General features: G+C 44.5%; 3 protein-coding genes across 3 annotated transcripts; 2 read left to right on the top strand and 1 right to left on the bottom strand.

Moving 5' to 3' along the window:
• Positions 1 to 8,223: 8,223 nt before the first annotated feature.
• LACBIDRAFT_306689 (uncharacterized protein) lies at positions 8,224 to 8,822 on the bottom strand (the record flags this gene model as incomplete). The annotated part of the gene is made up of 4 exons (XM_001885413.1): positions 8,224 to 8,287; positions 8,341 to 8,485; positions 8,541 to 8,608; positions 8,665 to 8,822. 4 exons carry the CDS (start codon positions 8,820 to 8,822, stop codon positions 8,224 to 8,226), a joined length of 435 nt encoding a protein of 144 aa, XP_001885448.1.
• Positions 8,823 to 14,306: 5,484 nt separating this feature from the next.
• On the top strand, positions 14,307 to 14,507 carry LACBIDRAFT_306687 (uncharacterized protein; the record flags this gene model as incomplete). Its single annotated transcript, XM_001885488.1, has 1 exon — positions 14,307 to 14,507. One exon carries the CDS (start codon positions 14,307 to 14,309, stop codon positions 14,505 to 14,507), a length of 201 nt encoding a protein of 66 aa, XP_001885523.1.
• An 87-nt stretch (positions 14,508 to 14,594) lies between these two features.
• LACBIDRAFT_306686 (uncharacterized protein) lies at positions 14,595 to 15,269 on the top strand (the record flags this gene model as incomplete). The annotated part of the gene is made up of 4 exons (XM_001885487.1): positions 14,595 to 14,628; positions 14,680 to 14,739; positions 14,808 to 15,016; positions 15,075 to 15,269. 4 exons carry the CDS (start codon positions 14,595 to 14,597, stop codon positions 15,267 to 15,269), a joined length of 498 nt encoding a protein of 165 aa, XP_001885522.1.
• Positions 15,270 to 19,897: the final 4,628 nt, after the last annotated feature.

The raw sequence follows: 19,897 nt of genomic DNA, 5'->3' as shown, positions 1-19,897 counted from the left end.
CCGAGCAGACAGTGAATTAAATTGGTAACAATGCCTGGGTTGCGTCTTGGGTAATAGAGCCGATTTAATATTCAATTGGTGAAGTACTTTAACTGGTGCCGAGGCCGAGTGGAAAATAACCGAGCAGACAAGTGAATTAAATCAGTAAAAGTGCCTGGGCTGCGTCTCGGATAATAGAGCCAATTTAATATTAAATTGGTGAAGTACTTTGGCTGGTGCCGAGGCTGGGTGAACAATAACCAAGCAGACAAGGGAATTAAATCGGTAACAATGCCCAGGCTGCATCTCGGATAACAGAACCTGTTTAGTATTAAATTGTTGAAGTGCTTTGGCTGGATGGAAAACAACTGAGCAGACAAGTGAATTAAATCAATAAAAGGGCCCGGGCTGCACATCAGATAATAGAGCCAATTTAATATTGAATTGTTGAGGTACCTTGGCTGGTGCCAAGGCCAGGTGGAAAATAACCGAGCAGACAGGTGAATTAAGTAGGGCTACTTTTGTTTGTATTTGGTAGCTTGAACCTAGGCAATACAAGCTTAGTTCCTCCTCAGAAACCTCAGAAACTAAGATTGCCCTTGAACTCTATAGTCTTTCGACTTAGAGTCTCTTTAGAAACCTTGATGATAAGTCTTCAACGTTGAAGACTTAATACATGTTTGACTTAACAGAAGTCAGTGTATCATAGAACCTTGGACAGACCTTCAGGCGCAAGGCTACTAGAACCTACCATATCGCTTTAAGGGCCAAGCAAACGTTGTAGTGACCCACTTTGTCTCAACGACGAGAACTGTGGTAGACAAACGAACGATTGAACTCAAAAGCTTAACATACTGCCCGTTACACTTAACAACTGTAACAAAAGGTTCAAGCTTATCCCAGAACAGAAGGCGCATCACCGCCCTCTACCCGGATTAGACACACTGGACAACATAACAAGAGTTATATGTCTTACCGAAGAGTATAACACCAGGATCAAAGACATTATAAGTCTCATCAGAGAATATAACGAAAGGATCAAAGACATCATTATATTGATAGAAGGCACATCAAACCTGCCTCCTACCTAAAGAAACCATGGCTGCTCAAGAAGAGTCGAACCGTTGGAGATTTGCAGCACCAGAGAGCTCAGACTCAGAACCCGAACCAAGAACCGACACCTTCACATCCGGTGAAGAACAGTACAAAAGCGCAGACAAGGGTAACAGTCCCCCTGCATCACAGACACCAGTAACAGGAACATCGACACCTGTATCAGTAACAGGAAGATATAGACAAATAACAGGGCGAGGACCATCGACGTCACCCTTTAGCAGACAAACCACACCCAGAGGATCACCAGCGATCACCAGAACACCCAGCAGAAGCATACAGCTGCTATTAGGACCAATCATCCCGACACCCGTGTTTACACCAATAGATTTATCCAATTTATGTATCACACCTACCAACGAAAGAACCCAAGCAGTTGAACAGTTTAACGCATTCACATTAAACCCATACCCCGAGTCACCAGCAGCACCTGGAACTCCCAGACAAACTGACACACCAATAGAACCTGAGAACTCGACAGAACCAAGACAAGAAATGGCCAATGCTGCCAATGCAAAAGGTGACTGATGCCATGCACCTAAAGATTTTGATGGAAACGAAGACAAGTACAAGACTTGGCTTAGAACAATACAGACCTACATGGAGGTCAACAATCACTTGTTCAGCACTGACAAGCGAAAGATCCAGTTCGCCCTCAGTTTTATGATCACAGGCAGAGCTGCCGACTGGGCAGAACATTTTACAGACACCCACACAAATACCAAAGGAGTATTTGTTACGACATCCACATGGAAAGAATTTGTCAAATTATTAAACGAAACATTTGACATCAGAAAGATGAAAGACAAAGCGAGAGTAGACCTCTCAATCCTCAAACATAAACCCGGACAACTCGAGCAGTACATTCTTGACTTTACCGCACTCGCCAATCGAGCAGGATATGTTTTAACAGGAGACATGGAGAATCCGGTTCTCTCTCAGCTTTTCCTCGAGCACTTGAATCCCTTGTTACGGGAAAAGATCGAAACACAGAAAGAACCACCCGAGATGCTTAAAGCTATCACAGAAGATGCTAGGAAATTCGACAAGTTGTATTATAAGAATCAAGCATGGAAGACAAAAGTTATGGGATGGCAACCAACTAGAAGCATGCCTCGACAACTTCCTTGGTCATCCTATACTCCCAGACCTCGAGATCCAGACGCCATGGATATTGACAGATTAACTATCAAAGAACAAAACGAATACATGAAGAAAGGGAAATGTTTCCAATGTGGACAAACAGGACACGTGTCTCGCGACCATGCAACTAATCCCACCCTTAACACTGGAAAAGGAAATACATCCAATTTCAGAAAATCCGCCACTCCCTATAAAGCTATCATGCCACCACCAAACAAGAACACCAACGCCGCACAGAAAGTCCGTGCCATCATGGCAGGACTTGATGACGAAGAATTAGAAAAAGCAAAAGTTGCTTTTATAGAATCTTTGGATAAAGATCCAAACGAACCAGCTGAAGAAGAATCAGACGATGAAGACGAAAACAAGGATTTTTAGTGAGAAGGCTAGCAACGACGTCTAGACCTTCTAAATGACTTTCTATTAAAGCTCTTAGAATTCAAAAGAATTATTGATGGAAAGAAAATCGTCGAAATGAAAGCGCTTATCGACAGTGGCGCTCAAGGAATTTTTATGGACAAATGATTTGCAAAAAAACACAGACTCTTGCTCTTGAGATTGGATAAGGAAATCCAAGTCTCAAACATAGACAAAAGCCCAAACAAAAATGGACCCATTAGGTTCTATACCTGACTCCTGACAAAAATTGATGGAAAAGTAAATTCCACTCGATTCCTGATTTCCAACCTAGGAAAAGAAGACATAATCCTCGGATTACCATGGTTAGACAGAATTAACCCCAAAGTAAACTGGACAAAGAAGACCATCAAGATTATCCCAGACAGGATAAAGAAACCGAACATATAACAAGCTATCAATTGAGAAGTTCAGATTCTAAAAATAGAATCAGAACACAAGAAGATGAAGTCAAAAGAGGCTTTCACAGATCAGCTGCGAAATATCCCTGACAGAAGAATCAAAAAGAAGAAATCAACGGTCTCTATTGAAGAGATACCCGATGAAGACGCAACCCCAAAGTTTGAAAGATTAGCAGATGACGAAGAAGCCATTCTCATAGCTGTGAATGAACTTCCCGATCAATATGAAGACATGCCAGCCCTAGTACCCAACACAGAAGACGACAAAGAAGACAAATCAGAAGGAGATCTTGTCACCGCATATCTTCAAGAAGAAACTATAACGACATCCGAACCAGAGAAAGAAGAACCCCTGAATCAACCCATTCAGATTGATTCAGATATAGCAATCAGAGCCAAGACATCTATATCACAAAGTCTTGCACATAAAGAAGAGCCAAAAGAAGAAAGAACTTTTGAAGATTTAGTCCCAAAAGAATACCACCGGTTTAGATCAGTATTCGAGAAGAAAGCATCAGAACGCTTTCCCGAATCAAGACCATGGGATCACAGAATCGATCTCAAACCAGACTTTGTACCAAAGAGATCGAAACTCTACCCATTAGGACAGAAAGAAGAAGAAGAAATGAACAAGTTCATTGATGAAAACCTAAAGAAAGGTTTTATCAAACCATCAAATTCACCTCAGGCTTCACCCTTCTTTTTCGTATCAAAGAAAGACAGCAAAGTGCTGAGACCCTGTCAAGACTATCGTTATCTGAACGATTACACAGTCAAGAACACATATCCCCTCCCATCTATCAACGATCTCCTAAACAAACTTCAAGGAGCCACAATCTTTACAAAGTTAGATATCCAATGGGGATATAACAATGTCCGAATTAAACAAGGCGATGAATGGAAAGGTGCCTTCATCACTAAAAGAGGACTATTTGAACCAACAGTAATGTTCTTTGGAATGACCAATTCACCCGGACATTCCAAGCCATGATGAATGACTATTTCACCGACATGATCGCCCAAGGATGGGTTTTGATCTATCTCAACGATATTCTCATATTCTCCAGAGACCCCAGACATCAACATGGACAAACTGAAAGAGTCCTAACAAGACTAGAAGAAAAGGATTTGTTCCTTAAACCAGAGAAGTGTGTTTTCAACGCAAAAGAAGTTGAATACCTAGGTTTCATCATAAGGCCAAATGAAATCTCCATGGACCCAACAAAGTTAGCCGGAATTCAAGATTGGATTCCACTGAAGAATGTAAAAGGTGTCAGATCATTTTTAGGATTCGGCAACTTCTACCGAAGATTTATTGGCAACTACACAGAAACTGCCAAACCCCTAAACGAACTCACTAAGAAAACAAAAGTTTTCGAATGGTCACAAGAGTGTCAAACAGCCTTTGATAACTTAAAGAAGAAGTTGCTAGAAAAACCCATCTTAATCATCCCTGATCCAACAAAACCATTCTATGTTGAATCAGATGCATCCAAATGGGCTACAGGAGCCATTCTCCAACAAAGAGATACAAACGGAGATTTGAAACCATGCGGTTACATCTCTCACAGTTTTACTCAAACAGAAAGGAACTACGACATATACGACAGAGAACTTCTAGGCATCATATGAGCCCTAGAAACATGGAGACACTTCCTAGAAGAAAGTCCACACCCCGTAACAGTATTTTCAGATCACAAGAATCTGACATACGTCCGAAAGACGCAGAAACTAAACCACCAACAAGCTAGATGGAGTTTATACCTATCAAGGTTTAATCTTCAACTCATTCACTTTCCTGGATCAAGAATGATCCAATCCGACACTCTATCCAGACAACCAGATCACGTCCCTGATAACGACGATGATAATGAAAACCTTGTCTTGCTCCCAGACAAGATATTCATTAATCTTATTAATGTCGAACTCGCAAAGATGATCAAGTCAACAACAGCCTCAGACGAATTAGTAAAGAACATATTGAATGTTCTTTCTACAAAAGGAATCCCACCGATTAAGTCAAGCCTTTCCAATTGGAAAATAGAAGATGGAAAACTTTTCTATCAAGATCAATGCTACATCCCTGATAACAACGGAATACGGAAACTCATTGTACAAGAGTTTCACGATTCACCAATGACCGGACACCCTGGAAGAGACAGCACATTAGAAATGGTGCAAAGACATTACTGGTGGCCAAGACTACGCCACTTCATATATGAATATGTTGCAGGATGTGCCATGTGTCAACAGAACAAAATTAACACACATCCAATGCAACCACTGACACATCCAACGCAACCACTGACACAGCCAATTAGATCCACGGTGACACGACCCTTTCAGATGATATCACAAGATTTTATAGCAGGATTACCAAAGACAAAACAAGGCTATGACCGCATAATGGTCATGGTAGACCATGGCCTTATGAAGGGGGTAATTTTCATCCCAACCAACAAAGAATTGACCACCCTAGAAGCTGCCAAACTTCATTTCAATCATACCTTCAAACGGTTTGGAATACCAGATGACATCATATCCAACTGAGATCCCCTTTTCATTTCAAAAACCTATTGAGGACTAATGAAACTTTATGGGATCAAACAACAAATCAGTACAGTGTATCACCCCAAAACAGATGGAGAAACAGAACGAGTTAATCAAGAACTTGAAACGTACCTCAGAATATTCTGCAAAAGAATTCCAGAAGAATGGGATAAAAACCTTTCTATTGCCGAATTCTCATACAACAGATGACCCCATTCTGTTACAAAACGAACCCCATTCTACCTCATGTTAGGATGTGAACCTACTGGAGTCCCAATAGCATTCTCAAGAACGAATGTCCCTGCAGTTGAAAGAAGATTATCAGAACTCTTAAAGATAAGAGACAACACTCAAGCCGCACATGAACTGGCACAACAAGCTCAAATTAAACAGTCTAAGAAAAACTCTCCTCCATTTAGCAAAGGAGACTTAGTATGGTTAGATGGGTGACACCTCAACAGAGGTCACAAGTTCCCAAAGATAGACTCATTACGCGAAGGACCCTTCAAAATCGAAGAAGTCATGGGGCCAGTAACATACAAACTTTGACTTCCACCCCAGTGGAAGATACACAATGTTTTCCATGGAAAACTTCTTACCCCATATCGCGAAACCGATGTTCATGGAAAGAACTTCCCTGAACCCCCTCCTGACCTTATCGAAGGAGAAGAAGAATATGAAGTAGATTCAATCAGAGATCACAGAAAACAAGGCAAAAAGTACCACTATCTAGTGGAATGGAAAGGATACTCCGACGAAAGGTGGGAACCAGAAAGCAATTTGAAGAATGCCTCCGAGATTCTCAAAGACTATAAGAAGAGAAAGAATCTCCAGTAAGGTCCTCAGACAATCATCTAAACTCGCAATCAAGCCAACCAGCTTTCTTTGCAACCAATGCTCCTCTTTAAACATGTACACCTCCATCTTCAACTCTGAATCTTTTCTCACTGCCACCCTCTTCATTGAATGCCTTGTTCAAGAAGAAAAACATGTCCACGCCCTCATTAACACCTGCCAGAATGACTCCACCCTCTCCCTCGATCTCCACCTTATTTTAAAAGCTGTTGCCACCGAGAAACATCTTGAGAGTAAACTTGGATACAAGGATGAAAACATCCTTAGTCTCCACACTATGGTAATCACTGCCATCACCGCCGCCATCTGACATGGCATCCTGAACACTATCAGAGATTGTAACAAGCTTCCCACTGTCCCTGACTACATCCCGAGCCATTTCGCAGGACAAGGGATTATACAGTATTTCAAAAAGTTTGATGCCAAGATACACGCTTATGGGAAGAAGTTCCCAACATCCCCTCGCATCACCACCCATCATCCTTACCGACGCACCCCACCCGCCGCTGCTCAAAGTGCAAGAGGCTTGGTCACATTCATAAGGATTGCAGCGATTACCAGTGCGGAGGATGCTTTTGGTGGGGACCAGGACATACTACCCCCAATTGCAAAACAAAGAAGTTGGCCTACAAGGCATGGAAAAGAGAAAAACGGATGAACGCTGCAGGATACGATGCAAAGATGGGAGCACAGATGTGGAAAGACAAAGTCTATAATTGAACAGGAGTACCAATTCTCACAAATGAAGATTGGAACACCCCCAGGAAGCAACCCGAGGTCATCGACTTGACCTCCCCTTCGCCACCTTCCTCACCAATACCATCTAACACCTGCTAGCAGACCCCCAAATCATTACATCAAGGTGAAGCCATTTATTTCTTGGCAGAAAGGCTAGCTCTGATGCTCTTGTCGGTGGTCACCAGTGACCTTCCAGTCAATTTCGGAAAAGGAAGTCTGAATCATGAGAACTTCAAGACTGAGCATCTGTGTAATGAATTTTGCAAGTACTACAGCCTGAAACCATTCCAAGAGAGCAAATCCAGAGTCCTAAAGGAAAAGAGGCTATTCATTGGCGCAATCTCTGAATCCAACTCCTGCCAGACAAGTCTATCACCCATCCAATCAAGAGGTTTACATAAAGGATTGCAAAGCTCAATGCACAGAACAAAGGAAATGGAGATTTCAGTTGAAGGGAAGGAGAATGCTAGACTAGAGTAGCATAATCTCATTATCAAAATCTATACTCAGCAAGTTCGTTTTCAATTCATATGAGTAGGCAGGTGTGATGCCTGAACGATATCGCGGGGACCACAGCGTGTGCAACACTGATGGCCACCAAACTCTTTCGGAGGGCTGAACCAAAAATGCAGCACCTATCAAGCAATGTAAAGCAGCAGGTGTCACAAGCAAGACTTTATCTGCTCAGAAGATTGGCAGGCAGCCACTCGCTCACTGGCATCCATGACAGCCACTTGCTTGCTGGCATCCACAACAGCCACTCACTCGCTGGCACTCAGATAAACCAAAGTGTTGAATGAGTTGAGCAGGATGCAGTTCATGGCCATTCGCAAGTGAGGCAAGCAGGACACAGTTGTGCCACTCCCTCGCATCTGAGGAGGTACATTCAACAATTTGGGTGTAGTGTGCGCCCAACGTGAAGAGTGTAAGGTGGGCATCAGCACCAAACCTACAATCATACTAACTATCTCAATGCCATCGAAAGAAAAAATATATGCCTATGGCAATGCAAGTACAAAACCAAGCCCTACCAAGATAGGTGATAACCTGCCGAAGTTTGTAGTGAAATGAACATGAATGCCCAAAACATTCTAGCATGCATTTCAGTGCATGTTCTGGGATATAAAGAGGAACAAAGACTTACACAGAGAAGCCAAGGAAGAACCATCGGAAAAAGATGATGCTTATTGAGACTACGACACCCGAGTAGAAAAAATCAACACCCAGAATTATTGTTCTCCTGAGTATTGTCGAAGCATATATTGCCAAGGTTGCATATGTGTCCCCAGCTGCAAAGACATAGTCAGTGAAAGAAAGGGTGTGCCTGTATTACATAGTACTCACACCCATGACAACTAAAGTACATAAAAAGGCGAACAGATGAAGAATACATTCTCTCGAAGGTGTCGTCACTACGAAGAAGTGTTAGCTTTCCTATTCCCAGAACACAAAAGGGAAAAAAGCATACATAATGATAGTGGCAGGTAGCTTCACAAAAGTGCCCACGATGGCAGACGAAAAGCAGGCACCAATCAGTGAAAACAAGCTGCTGGAAGGCGAAAACAACAGTGACCATGCCCTCGAGGTCACACAGTAAAACCAGAGTAACCAAGTGGCATGTGGCATACCATCCACCTCCCAGTAACTCACGAAAGCTACCCGCTCATTCACACTCGACCAAACCAGCAGGGACACAGAATGCAGAGAACTACATTCAACGACTGAGCAAATAAACTTGCATGTGGGATTGACAAGGAATACAGATAGTGAATGGTGTTTATTATGTTTGGATTGGAGGACACGTGTTGTTCATGGTGAGTGCAATGTGGCAGCTATTGATCATGAGGGTACTTGTGATGACCATCTTGGAAATTGGGAAGTATGGGGTGACATCATCTGAGACTGAAAGGCTTTGCATGCACATAGGGGCTCAGCCTAACTAAAGTGCCTAGCATGTAATGCATACACCAATCGGTTGGCAATGGGGTGAAGTGTATGAAATGAAACAATGCCAGCTGGTGTCACAGTCACAACATCCATGCGAAGCACATGATCACATTGAAAAGTGACATCATAACCTTCCCAAAACCTTCCACAATAACATCATCGTCTTCAACACAATATCCGGCTGTCATTTTACTTGTTCTTCTGTACACCATGTCTCACGCAACAACCCCAGGCTCTATCACATATTGAAAGAGGGCAAACAGTGTGATACGGACTAGACACAGATGCTCACAAGCATAGCAATGACTATGTGAATGAATCAATTTGATTATGAACTTCCTTCAGCTTGTCCACAATCGAGTAGTGGAAGTGGATTGTGTCTTAGCACTGGGATGCAAAAAGAGAGCTCAATTGAGAAAAGATTAAAACAGGAAACACAACTATAGTACACATTTAAAAGACACAAAGTCAAGTAATGTGTCAGCGAATGAGGCTAGAATACAAATATTAGTAGTAATAGTCGTGTGCCGATACAGGGTTTATGGGGTCCTGCCCAGGATTGTGGCAGCACAAGGCCGGATTAGGAAAAAAACAAACCTGTCCAGTCCAGCTTGCAATACAGAATGACTACATAGCTCAGATCCATGAGGAAAACCCCATTTTCTGATTTGTGGAAATAAATTTAGATCAGCTTTAATAAGTAGAGGGCAAGCTGATTTTGACCAACCTATTGGAATCAGTTCAAGTCAGTGATACTGTACAAATATGACCAACTCTTCATCAATTTGGATTTTTTTTCTCACCAAGATGTCCAAAAAATTTCCTTTTGATTTAAGGTGAATAAAAAAAAATACTTGTCCATCCCATGTGATGTGTGATGTGAAGACTTGGTCATATTAGTACAGTACATCAGCCCACAGTCAGAAGCCTCCTCACTTATTAGATACTTATTTGTGTTGATTATTCACTGATGCTTTGCACATTGTTGAGGAATCATACTCATCAGAACACTTTCTATAAGGATGTATACTGCTTAGTGCACTACCTTTGAAATGTGTGTTACCTGTGCAATACTTCAAGGATGTATAATTTAGCACACTACCTTAGATATGTGTGTTATCTGTGCACTACCCCAACCACTATGTTTTCGGCCTGGGCAGTAGATGTCTGATTGACACCATGTGGGAATGACTAAGCAGGCTGCAGACATCTGTCAAGGAACCATATTTAAGCAAATGACCACTACAATTATAGTCCATTGCTCTGAAAACAATTTAAATATATAGAAATAAAGAAAGGCTTGCTATATATCTCAATTTCATTGTGAAACAGGAACAGGAGTATATTTTAATTACTCTAACAAAACAAGTACCCAAAATGTGCTCAATCTTGAGAAACCAGTGGAACTCAGCAAGCCATGGTTTTTTTGGACACTTATTAAATGCTCATTCTTGACCATTATCCATTGATGCTTAGCACATCCAGCTACACATGGAGATCTGTGAGTAGTAATGTACAGGTGGGTATATACAAAGTTAGTAATAGTAGGGTGGTAATACTTGTGGTTTCAAATAGAGTTGATTTGTTAAGAAGTACTTACCAACATACAAAATGACAAACAAATGTAAATACAATGTAACTGTCATGCAAGAAGTAGGTAAGTGATGCTATGCTGCTACAACCCTATTATGCTGATGCAGGAGTTTTCAGCTGCAGCTGTGCAGCCTCTGCATATTTTCCTTGCTTTAAATATGTTGCTGCAAGATTATTTATGCTGGTTAATGTATTGGGATGTTCTGGCCCTAGTACTCTTTCACACAGATCCAGGACTTTCAGTTGCAGCTCCCCAGCCTCCTCATATTTTCCTTGCTTTGAATATGTCAATGCAAGATTATTCATACTACCCAAGGTATCTGGATGTTCTGGCCCCAGTACTCTGTTATGCAGATCCAGGGCTTTCAGCTGTAGCTCCCCAGCCTCCTCATATTTTCCTTGCTTTGAATATGTCAATGCAAGATTATTCATGCTGGTCAAGGTATCTGGATGTTCTGGCCCCAGTACTCTGTTGGACAGATCCAGGACTTTCAGCTGCAGCTCCCCAGCCTCCTCATATTTTCCTTGTCCCAAATATGTTAATGCAAGATTATTCATGCTACCCAAGGTATCTGGATGTTCAGGCCCTAGTACTCTTTTACGCAGATCCAGGACTTTTAGCTGCAGCTCCCCAGCCTCCTCATATTTTCCTTGCTTTGAATATGTCATTGCAAGATTATGCATGCTAGTCAAGGTATATGGATGTTCTGGTCTTTGATACAGATCCAGGACTTTCAGCTGCAGCTCCCCAGCCTCCTCATATTTTCCTTGCTTTGAATATGTTGATGCAACATGTGCCATGCTGACCAAGGTAGCTGGATGTTCTGGCCCCAGTACTCTGTTACGTAGATCCAGGACTTTCAGCTGCAGCTCCCCAGCCTCCTCATATTTTCCTTGATTTGAATATGTCAATGCAAGATTATTCATGCTAGCCAAGGTATTTGGATGTTCTGGCCCCAGTACTCTGTTACAAAGATCCAGGACTTTCAGCTGCAGCTCCCCAGCCTCCTCATATTTTCCTTGATATGAATATGTCATTGCAAGATCATTCATGCTGAGCAAGGTATCTGGATGTTCTGGCCCCAGTACTCTTTTAGACAGATTCAGGACTTTCAGCTGCAGCTCCCCAGCCTCCTCATATTTTCCTTGATTTGAATATGTCACTGCAAGATTATTCATGCCAGTCAAGGTATCTGGATGTTCTGGCCCCTGCTTCCTTATTCTCATTTTTACAATTTTATTTCGAAAATACTCTGCATCTTTCCACATTCCATTTTCATACAACACATAACTAAACTTAGAATATTCCTTATCATTGAAGACTCTTTCAAAACCATTTTCCTCTTGTGACTGGTCAATGGCTTTGATGTGTGGCTCAAGAAGCCTGTTGAATGCTATGTTTTCAGTTGTCATTTCCTCTGTGATACAGTTCACAAGGATCAATTTTGACACTTGCATCATGCACTTCTTTTGAGATATTGACATTCTATCTCTACTCCATTGATGCATCAATGGGTGAATGGCATAAGTTCCTGCAGAGGTTGAGTGCTGCTTGATTAAAGAAAAGGACATAAGAACCCTAACTCCTTCATGAAAGAAGAATTGATTCCAAGACTGATCTTCTTCAAGCTGAAGCAATTTATTCATACATGTTTCAACTTCTTCTTCTAGTCCACTATGCAGTCCTTTGGAGAACTCAACAGCAGCCTTTCTAAAGGCAGCCTCAATGATATTCTCATGATGTAGAAATGCAGCAGTTTCCAGAATAAGAAGAGCAGCCTGAGCAGCTGCTCTACCATGCCCATCAGATTTCCTATTTGACCTTGATTCAATTTCATTGAATGACAAATCCCATATTTCATAGACTGTACGATCATACTGAGATGCGCCCCTAAATGAAGGGTGGTTCATAAGCTTGTTCCTATGTCGAGAGAGATGCTCAAGGTAATTATCAATACTACAGAGACCGGCTTCAATGGAAGCACCTGCTTGATCAACAGCTAGAGGTAAGCAGCAGAGCTCATTTACAATTTGTTGAGCTGTGCCATAGACATGTTCAGAATGCCCAGTTAGATGGCTGGCTTTCAGCAAAAGTGATATGGCTTCCTTTCCAGCCATCTGATTAATCTCAAGTGAATTTTCATAGGATGTAACCCGCCCAAGAGATCGATTTCTGCTAGTAACCAGAATATTTCCCTGAGAACCAGATGGGATAAATTTTTCTACTACTTCAGGTGCACCATCAGCATTGTCAAACACAAGCAGCCATTCACTCTGCAGAGATCCAATCCAGAGAAGAGCAGACTGAGAGGACATAGAAATACCAGCAGCTTTAGCATCAGGATGAGAACAAAGACCCTTTAAACCAAGAGCAATAGTATCTTCAGAAGATGCATCAATCCAGAAAACATGAGAGAATCTAGATGTTCTTGTCAGAAGATCAGAAATATAGTATGTGAAAAGACTTACCTTTCAGCCATCTTTTCAACAAACTTCAGACAAATCTGTGTCTTGCCAATACCCCCCATGCCATACAACAAAAAAGACTTTCTGCTTCTATCTACTTGATCTTGCAGTGCAAAGTGATCCATCAGCCTCTTGAGAACAGCTTCACGGCCTGTGAATAAGGCACTTGAATTGGGTCTTTGTGGAACAAGGAGTGTATCATCTTGACCCCCAATGGCATGTTCGTGGACCTCAATCTTGTAAGTCTGATCAATATCTCAAACAATCAAAGATGTTGTCACAGTACACACATTTTGGGCCACATAGAGCGTCGTATCTCTCATGTTAATGTTGTGAGCTCCCTGCATTACATTCTGGGATTCCCAAAGACAAAGGATATGAGCCAAGGAATTTATTAAAGCATTATTAACACGCACTAGAGACGTTCCTCCCCCCGTAACCTCTGGCACCCTTGTAAATGTCGACCTAAATCTCGTCAGCATGCTATCTGCCAGCGTGGGAGTCATGGACTCCAACCTCGAACCGCTAGGGCGTGAGCCTTCGTAACGTGGGCGGCCTGCGCCCATGAGCCGGTCGAGCATTCCCTTGAACTTTCCTTTCAAACGATTTTCACGAGGGCGATTAGAATCAGACATCGTGGTTCAGAAGGGGGTTGTTGATGTTGTGCGGCGTCAATTTTCTGGATAGGTAATGGATGGTTTCACAGAGTCAGCTGACGTTCCTCGACGATGTTGACGCGCTTGGGTTGCTCAACGTTTGTTTTGGTCGTTCTCTTTTTCCACTTGAAGTCGCACATATAACCACCTCCAATGTTCCCCTCGCCGCCTGCCTCGTTTTTCTAATGCTCGGACTATTGATATTGTGCGCACATAGTCACCTCCGAAGTTCCCCAACCCACGTTCGGGCGTCTCCCTCATTCTTTCTTTCCGTTTTGCAACAAGGAGAATCGTTATCGTAGGATCGGGACCATAATTTGCATTGCGGGAATTCGCGGCTGACGCTTCACATGTATACATACATTGTCGGCCTGCGTTCAGCATGCGAGAAAGTTCAATGGCGCGTCTGGAGATGCCAAATGGAGTGTATAGACTTGGATCAGCTTGAATGCTTGGCTTACGGTGCGTACAGACATTGCATTTGCATCTATCACGGACAGCCCCCTTAGGCTCTTCCCTCAGGCCTAGGGCATCTGCAGAAGAACTCGACACACCGTCATCCACTTCCTCTCATCGGTTCTTGGACAGGATGACGGGAGAACCTACGCCCCTCCAAGAGGGCGTGGCCACTAATGGGGAGGGGTGTTGATTAACGTCGAGGATTACGAGGGAGTCGCGAGGTTGCTCAAGGACATAGGGAGTGCGGTGGATATGACAGTTCTCTAAATCCAAGGCCATGGATGACACCGATGCGTCTGCAGAGGACAGTGGTGCGCTCACTCCCAACTCAACTGTCAACAAGTTAATCTGAACCTAATGAGTCGCCCAACTGAGCGAATACTGGCCCCTCTCCAAACTATCTACCCTCTCGAACGAAGCGAGCTGACACTTCTGAACCCACCACCCATTCACGTCTTCTTGGAATTATCCGATCCTGCTGGGCTCTGAGTGAACACTCCTTCTTCCCCCCTCCTCACACACCACAGCCTCACTATCCAAGCAGACGTCGTGTTGGCGCACAAACTCGTCCCGCAGGGTGTGCTAGATCTCATACTCAGCAAGACAGAGCTTATCATCGCGAAGAAGTTCCTCGGGAATGCAGATGAAAGCCTGGAAGAAATGGTGCATTTCGCTGTGGAAGGCGCGCGGAAGGGGTTCGCGTATGTTCTTTCTCTCTGAGCATTTGCCTTGTTACAAACTTTCTCCCACTATATAGTCACAACAAGCCGACCTCTCTATATACGACCACTCCTCTGAAGAGACACTTTTCTTCCGTACGCAAGGGTTCGAGCCTTTCCTCATTTCATGTATCTCCTCCGCGTTGGCCAGGCCGACGTTCGTTGGTATCCCACTCACGCACGGGAGCGTGGGGGCAGGGTACAGATGCCGGAGTATGCGTTGGTTATTTTGATGGATGTTGCGAGGTTGCAGGGGGTTCTTGATGCACTTTTGGGCGTTTCTTCGTTAACTGGGCCCACTCCTACTTGTACGTCTAAGACATCCACCACCAAAACGACAACGACAGCAATCCCATACACCCAAGTCGCTATGTCCCAGACGTATTGCATCTAGCCTCCAAAACGACACTCCCTTTTTGAGGAGACAATGACTTCCTGGTGCTGACATGCTCGAGCAGTCTACTTGAACGGTAACTCTTTCGAGGAGTGGTCGTCCAGAGATCCCGGATCCAAGAAGTGTGGCTTGATTGGCACATGTTGGGCACCAAATCCTACGTTCTTCCATCTAGAATCCGAATTTCTACCCCCTTGGGTTCCGACCTGCGCGGGACTCCCAATTCAACCGCCTTCACTTCCAGATTGCGGTGCCAGTGTTCCAATTGCCCATGTGCTACGTGCTACCTGAGCTTTTGTGAACTTCGACGTTTTGTTCCAATTTTGTTCACGGTAACGGACGAAAGCCCAAACCACTCCTCCATCCTCTCGGCTCCCTCATGGCTCTATCCTTCCACTTGCTACCATAACTCATCTTGACCTTCTAATTCGGGTTTGGGACCACAATTCTTCCTTGTCTCCCGGCTACATCTCACCACTCCCTTCTCCATCCTCTTGGCCCTCTTTTCGTGGCACGTTTTTTGTACCGTTAATCGCCGTCCATCTTGGCCATCCATTTCGTCTTTGGCAGGATATTCTCTCCTCGCCTTTCCTTCATTCTGTCCCGACCTTTTCCATCGATCGAGATTTCACTTGATTCGGAGCTGCATCCCAATCTTAGCAATTGCTACCTTCAGCCCGCCAAGTTTGAGGTGTTGCTCACAGCAACGGACGGGAGCTCAAACCACACATCCTCCGTCTTGAGGTGTAAAACACTCGCAGTCCTCTCTCGTCCTGCATCGTTTCCGCACATCTCATCGTACCCTATCTCGACGATTGATGAGATTCATAGCGTTTGGCCGCTGGCAGTACTCCTAGATACTATCGGTTGAACGGATGAGAGCTCAAACCACACATCTTCCTCCTTCGTCCCCTTAGCTTTCTCCTCATGGCTCATTTCTTGCACCTGACACCTCATTCCGTCCGACGATTTGTGTTTCCCTGGACTTCCTAGATTTGCCCGAACCTGTTTAATCCCCAGTCTCGACATTTACCCAATCGCTCCATGTGTCCCATTCTGAAGCCCAAAGTTCCACACCCTTTTTCGCATCCAAATAGATGCTGCAGTGTGGCGTGCTGCGCGCTACCTTGAGGAACTTAGTTCCCCAGGCGAATGTTTCGTTCAACGTCACAGACAAGGGTACAACACACCCACCTCCCCCTCCTCCTCTTGGAACAATGGAAGGTGGTTTGCTGGACAAAGGCGACGATTTATATGGCTACGCTTACTACTCCATGACCGTAACAAGGCGGTATCCCAACAAGAAACCTATCCCTCTCCTATAAACGCGCGCCATTGACCTGTCGTACACCATCTCCGCCATTGGCCCGTCATACACCGTCTCCGCCATGCGACCGTCCAATACTAGTACTGCTACTACAGTACTATGGTTTGCCCGAGGTCCCCTTCGAACCACCGAGCTCACAATCAATCAGGTACTGCACCAAATAGTCTTCTGAGGTGCAGCCTGACGTGGATCACAAGTTGCGCCTCGACTGGGTCGTCCATCCACCCCATACCGCTACCTGGCTAACTAACCATTCTTCCTCAATCTCCCTCCAAAACTCCGTCTTCCCACTCGGACTCGCGCTTACCTCCGTCTGTGTCCGTGCCCTTCTTGTTCTCAAAGTCGGACGAAATGGGCGTACTTTGTGTGGAGTTCCATGTAGTACTGGTGGGCTGTGTAGTTTCATGCAATGCTTGCGGTGCTCACAATGTACATCGTTTGGGTTCGAGTTATATTGAGGTATAAACAAAAGAGATATTATATGAAGAAACCGTAAGCCAGGCGAGCGAGTCTCAGGTCTGAAGTGTGAGGAGGGGATAATGGGGGAGTAAGCATATATAAAGAGAGAGAGAGAGAGGGCGGCCAATTGCAGAAGGATGCATAATTAAAAGGAAGCTGCGGGAGGAAGCGGAAGGCGGACGTAAAAGTAGGTCGAGACCAATCGACTACCTGGCCAAACTCGCAAAGAATAATAACAAAACAAGGGAAAAAAAGGGAAAGAGGTGGTGGTGTAGGCTGTCAAAAAAACCATTGAACATTGAAAGAGAAAAAAGATATGGTATTCAAAGATGGGGATAGTAAACTAACACGGCTTGCTCGAATGAAAAATGGGGTGGGTAAGGGTGTGACCAAGGACGCAACAAGTTCGGTGGGTGGTGGTGATTCGTGTTTGATACAAAGAAGATGCAGGGGAGGGGGGTAGGTATCATTATAGCAGGGGTGTTGAGTTGGTAGTGGGTAAAAGCAATCGCCATGAGAAAAAGCAAGATGAGAGAGAGGGAGCCAAGACGGCGCGAACAGTTGAGTCTTTACAGCAGCCCACATTCCCTCAAATGGAGCTGAAGTAATATATCTTGAATCGCACTCAACACAACTATCATTCTCCATTAGACCCTCACTGTGTAAAGAAAGAAGGAAAGGGGGAGACGTACTATCCGTCGCACACGTATAATGCGCATAAATCTGCTTCGTCGCCGCGCTCTGGTTGAGGGAGACAAAGCGGTGCAAGAGGTAGTCGCATGCGGCGTCGTAGTTGTCCCCGCCTGTATAGTCTGGGAAGTAGTCGCCTAATGGTGAGCGCGGGAGTTTTTCGGCGAAGAGGTCGATTTTGTTTAAGAGAATCTATGGGGAGTGTTAGAGGGGGAGGGAAGGAGAGGGGGGACGTACGATCGATGTTTTGACGAACCATCGCGAGTTGCATATCGAGTCGAAGAGGGTGAGCGCTTCTTGCATACGGTTCTGTCAAAAAAAGTGGTTTGTGAGCGGTGAGAAGAGAAAGAAGAAGAGGGAAGAAGGAACAGACCACACTCTCATCCTCATACAACATCTGATCATACTCACTCAAACTAACCAAAAACACCAATGCCGTCACATTCTCAAAACAATGTATCCACTTCTTCCTCTCACTCCTCTGTCCACCCACATCAAACAACTTGTACGTCAATTCCCCCACTTTAAACGTCGTCTCCGTAATTCCCGTCATCTTCATAAGATATCCTGGTCGGTAGGGATGTAATTCGTAGCTGCCATACGGTCGATTGAGTTGAAGTAGTACACCGCTGAATCGTTCAGCTGGAACTCCCGGGAACGACGCACGGCTTCTTTGACGCCGGGGTCACGCCAGAGGGAGTGCACGGCGTCGACGACGTCTCGTGGGAGGACGTCTGCTTCGATTTGCATGGGGAGGGCCATGATGGTTGCGCGGCGGGCGTCGTTTTGCGGTGCGAGGGTTAGGTCGAGTTGTGGGATGGCTTCGAGGATTGCCCTTTGTGTCCGATGTTAGTTAGCCTACGCAGACACCTACAACGAGACGGGGGGAAACGGACCGCATTGACTAAATGGGGTTTGAGAAGATGATCTCCTTGTACGAGTCCCTTTCGGAATCTTTCTGATTTTCGAGAACTGAAGGGAGCACCATCAGTATCGGTAAGGGTAGAGCGAAAATGAAGCATGGAAAATGAACTCCATAAACAGATCACGAAGGTAATCCAATCAAAGCTGAGGGACGAAGAGTGAAGACCTGTGCCTCAAGAAACATGAACGGCAAAGGCTGGGCAGCAGCGGGGGATGGGAGAAACGGAGCATCAGGGACTCAGAGTGTGGGATGAATGTCAAGGTGAAGCACATGGCTATTGCACCTCGAAGTCAGAGAAATGCGAAGGACGGAAAGTAGAGTGGGGCACGAAATCGAGGAAAAGGAAACGAATGGACGGCATAACTGAAGAAAAGGTTCATAATGACCAAACATGAACCCCATCATGGGGGGCAACCAAAATCAAGACACCAAGTGACCGAGCCTTGAATGACAACAGCAAAAACATACCTGGAGTTGTTCGATCGTCATGCCTTCGTAGTTTTCCACTGTCTTGAAAAGGTCGTTGAGATTTGGCATTTCCTGTGAAACAAAGTGGGTCAGCATCGGCTGGGATGGTAGGACCGGAATGGGAGCAGTGAAAGTGGGGATGCGAGCAAGGGAGAAGGAGCTAGAGAAGGAATGTGGATGAAGGGAATGGCGGGATGTGGAAAAGAGAGAAGGGGGGAGGAGACGGCACAAAAAGTCAACCCCGAGTGGTTGAACGAGCCGAAGAACCAGGAAGGAAGGCAAAAAAATACCCACCTCTTCTTTGGGTAACGACTTATTGCTCAAGAAGGTCTTCTGCAGTCTGTGCCGCCAACCACGCACTTTGATCGATTGATTGTCTTCAGAGCCTTTAGCTGGAAAGAGAAGAAGAGAGGTCAGCTTCTGACATGGCGAGAAATTGAAAGGACAAGTGATTGGGGGGGGGGGGTGCGAAAAGGGTGATTGAAGATGGTAAAGCATGCGATAGAGGAAAAGGAGTGGTTAAAAGGGAACATCGTTAAAAAAGGCGGTGTCATTCAAAAACATAGAAAAGTGGTGCCCTGGAGTGACATTTGAAAGT

The sequence above is a fragment of the Laccaria bicolor genome, genomic scaffold (assembly GCF_000143565.1).
Source record: "Laccaria bicolor S238N-H82 LACBIscaffold_31 genomic scaffold, whole genome shotgun sequence".
NCBI lineage: Eukaryota > Fungi > Basidiomycota > Agaricomycetes > Agaricales > Hydnangiaceae > Laccaria > Laccaria bicolor.
The sequence above is the reverse complement of the archived record's forward strand: the minus strand, read 5'-3'. Positions and strand labels throughout refer to the sequence as shown.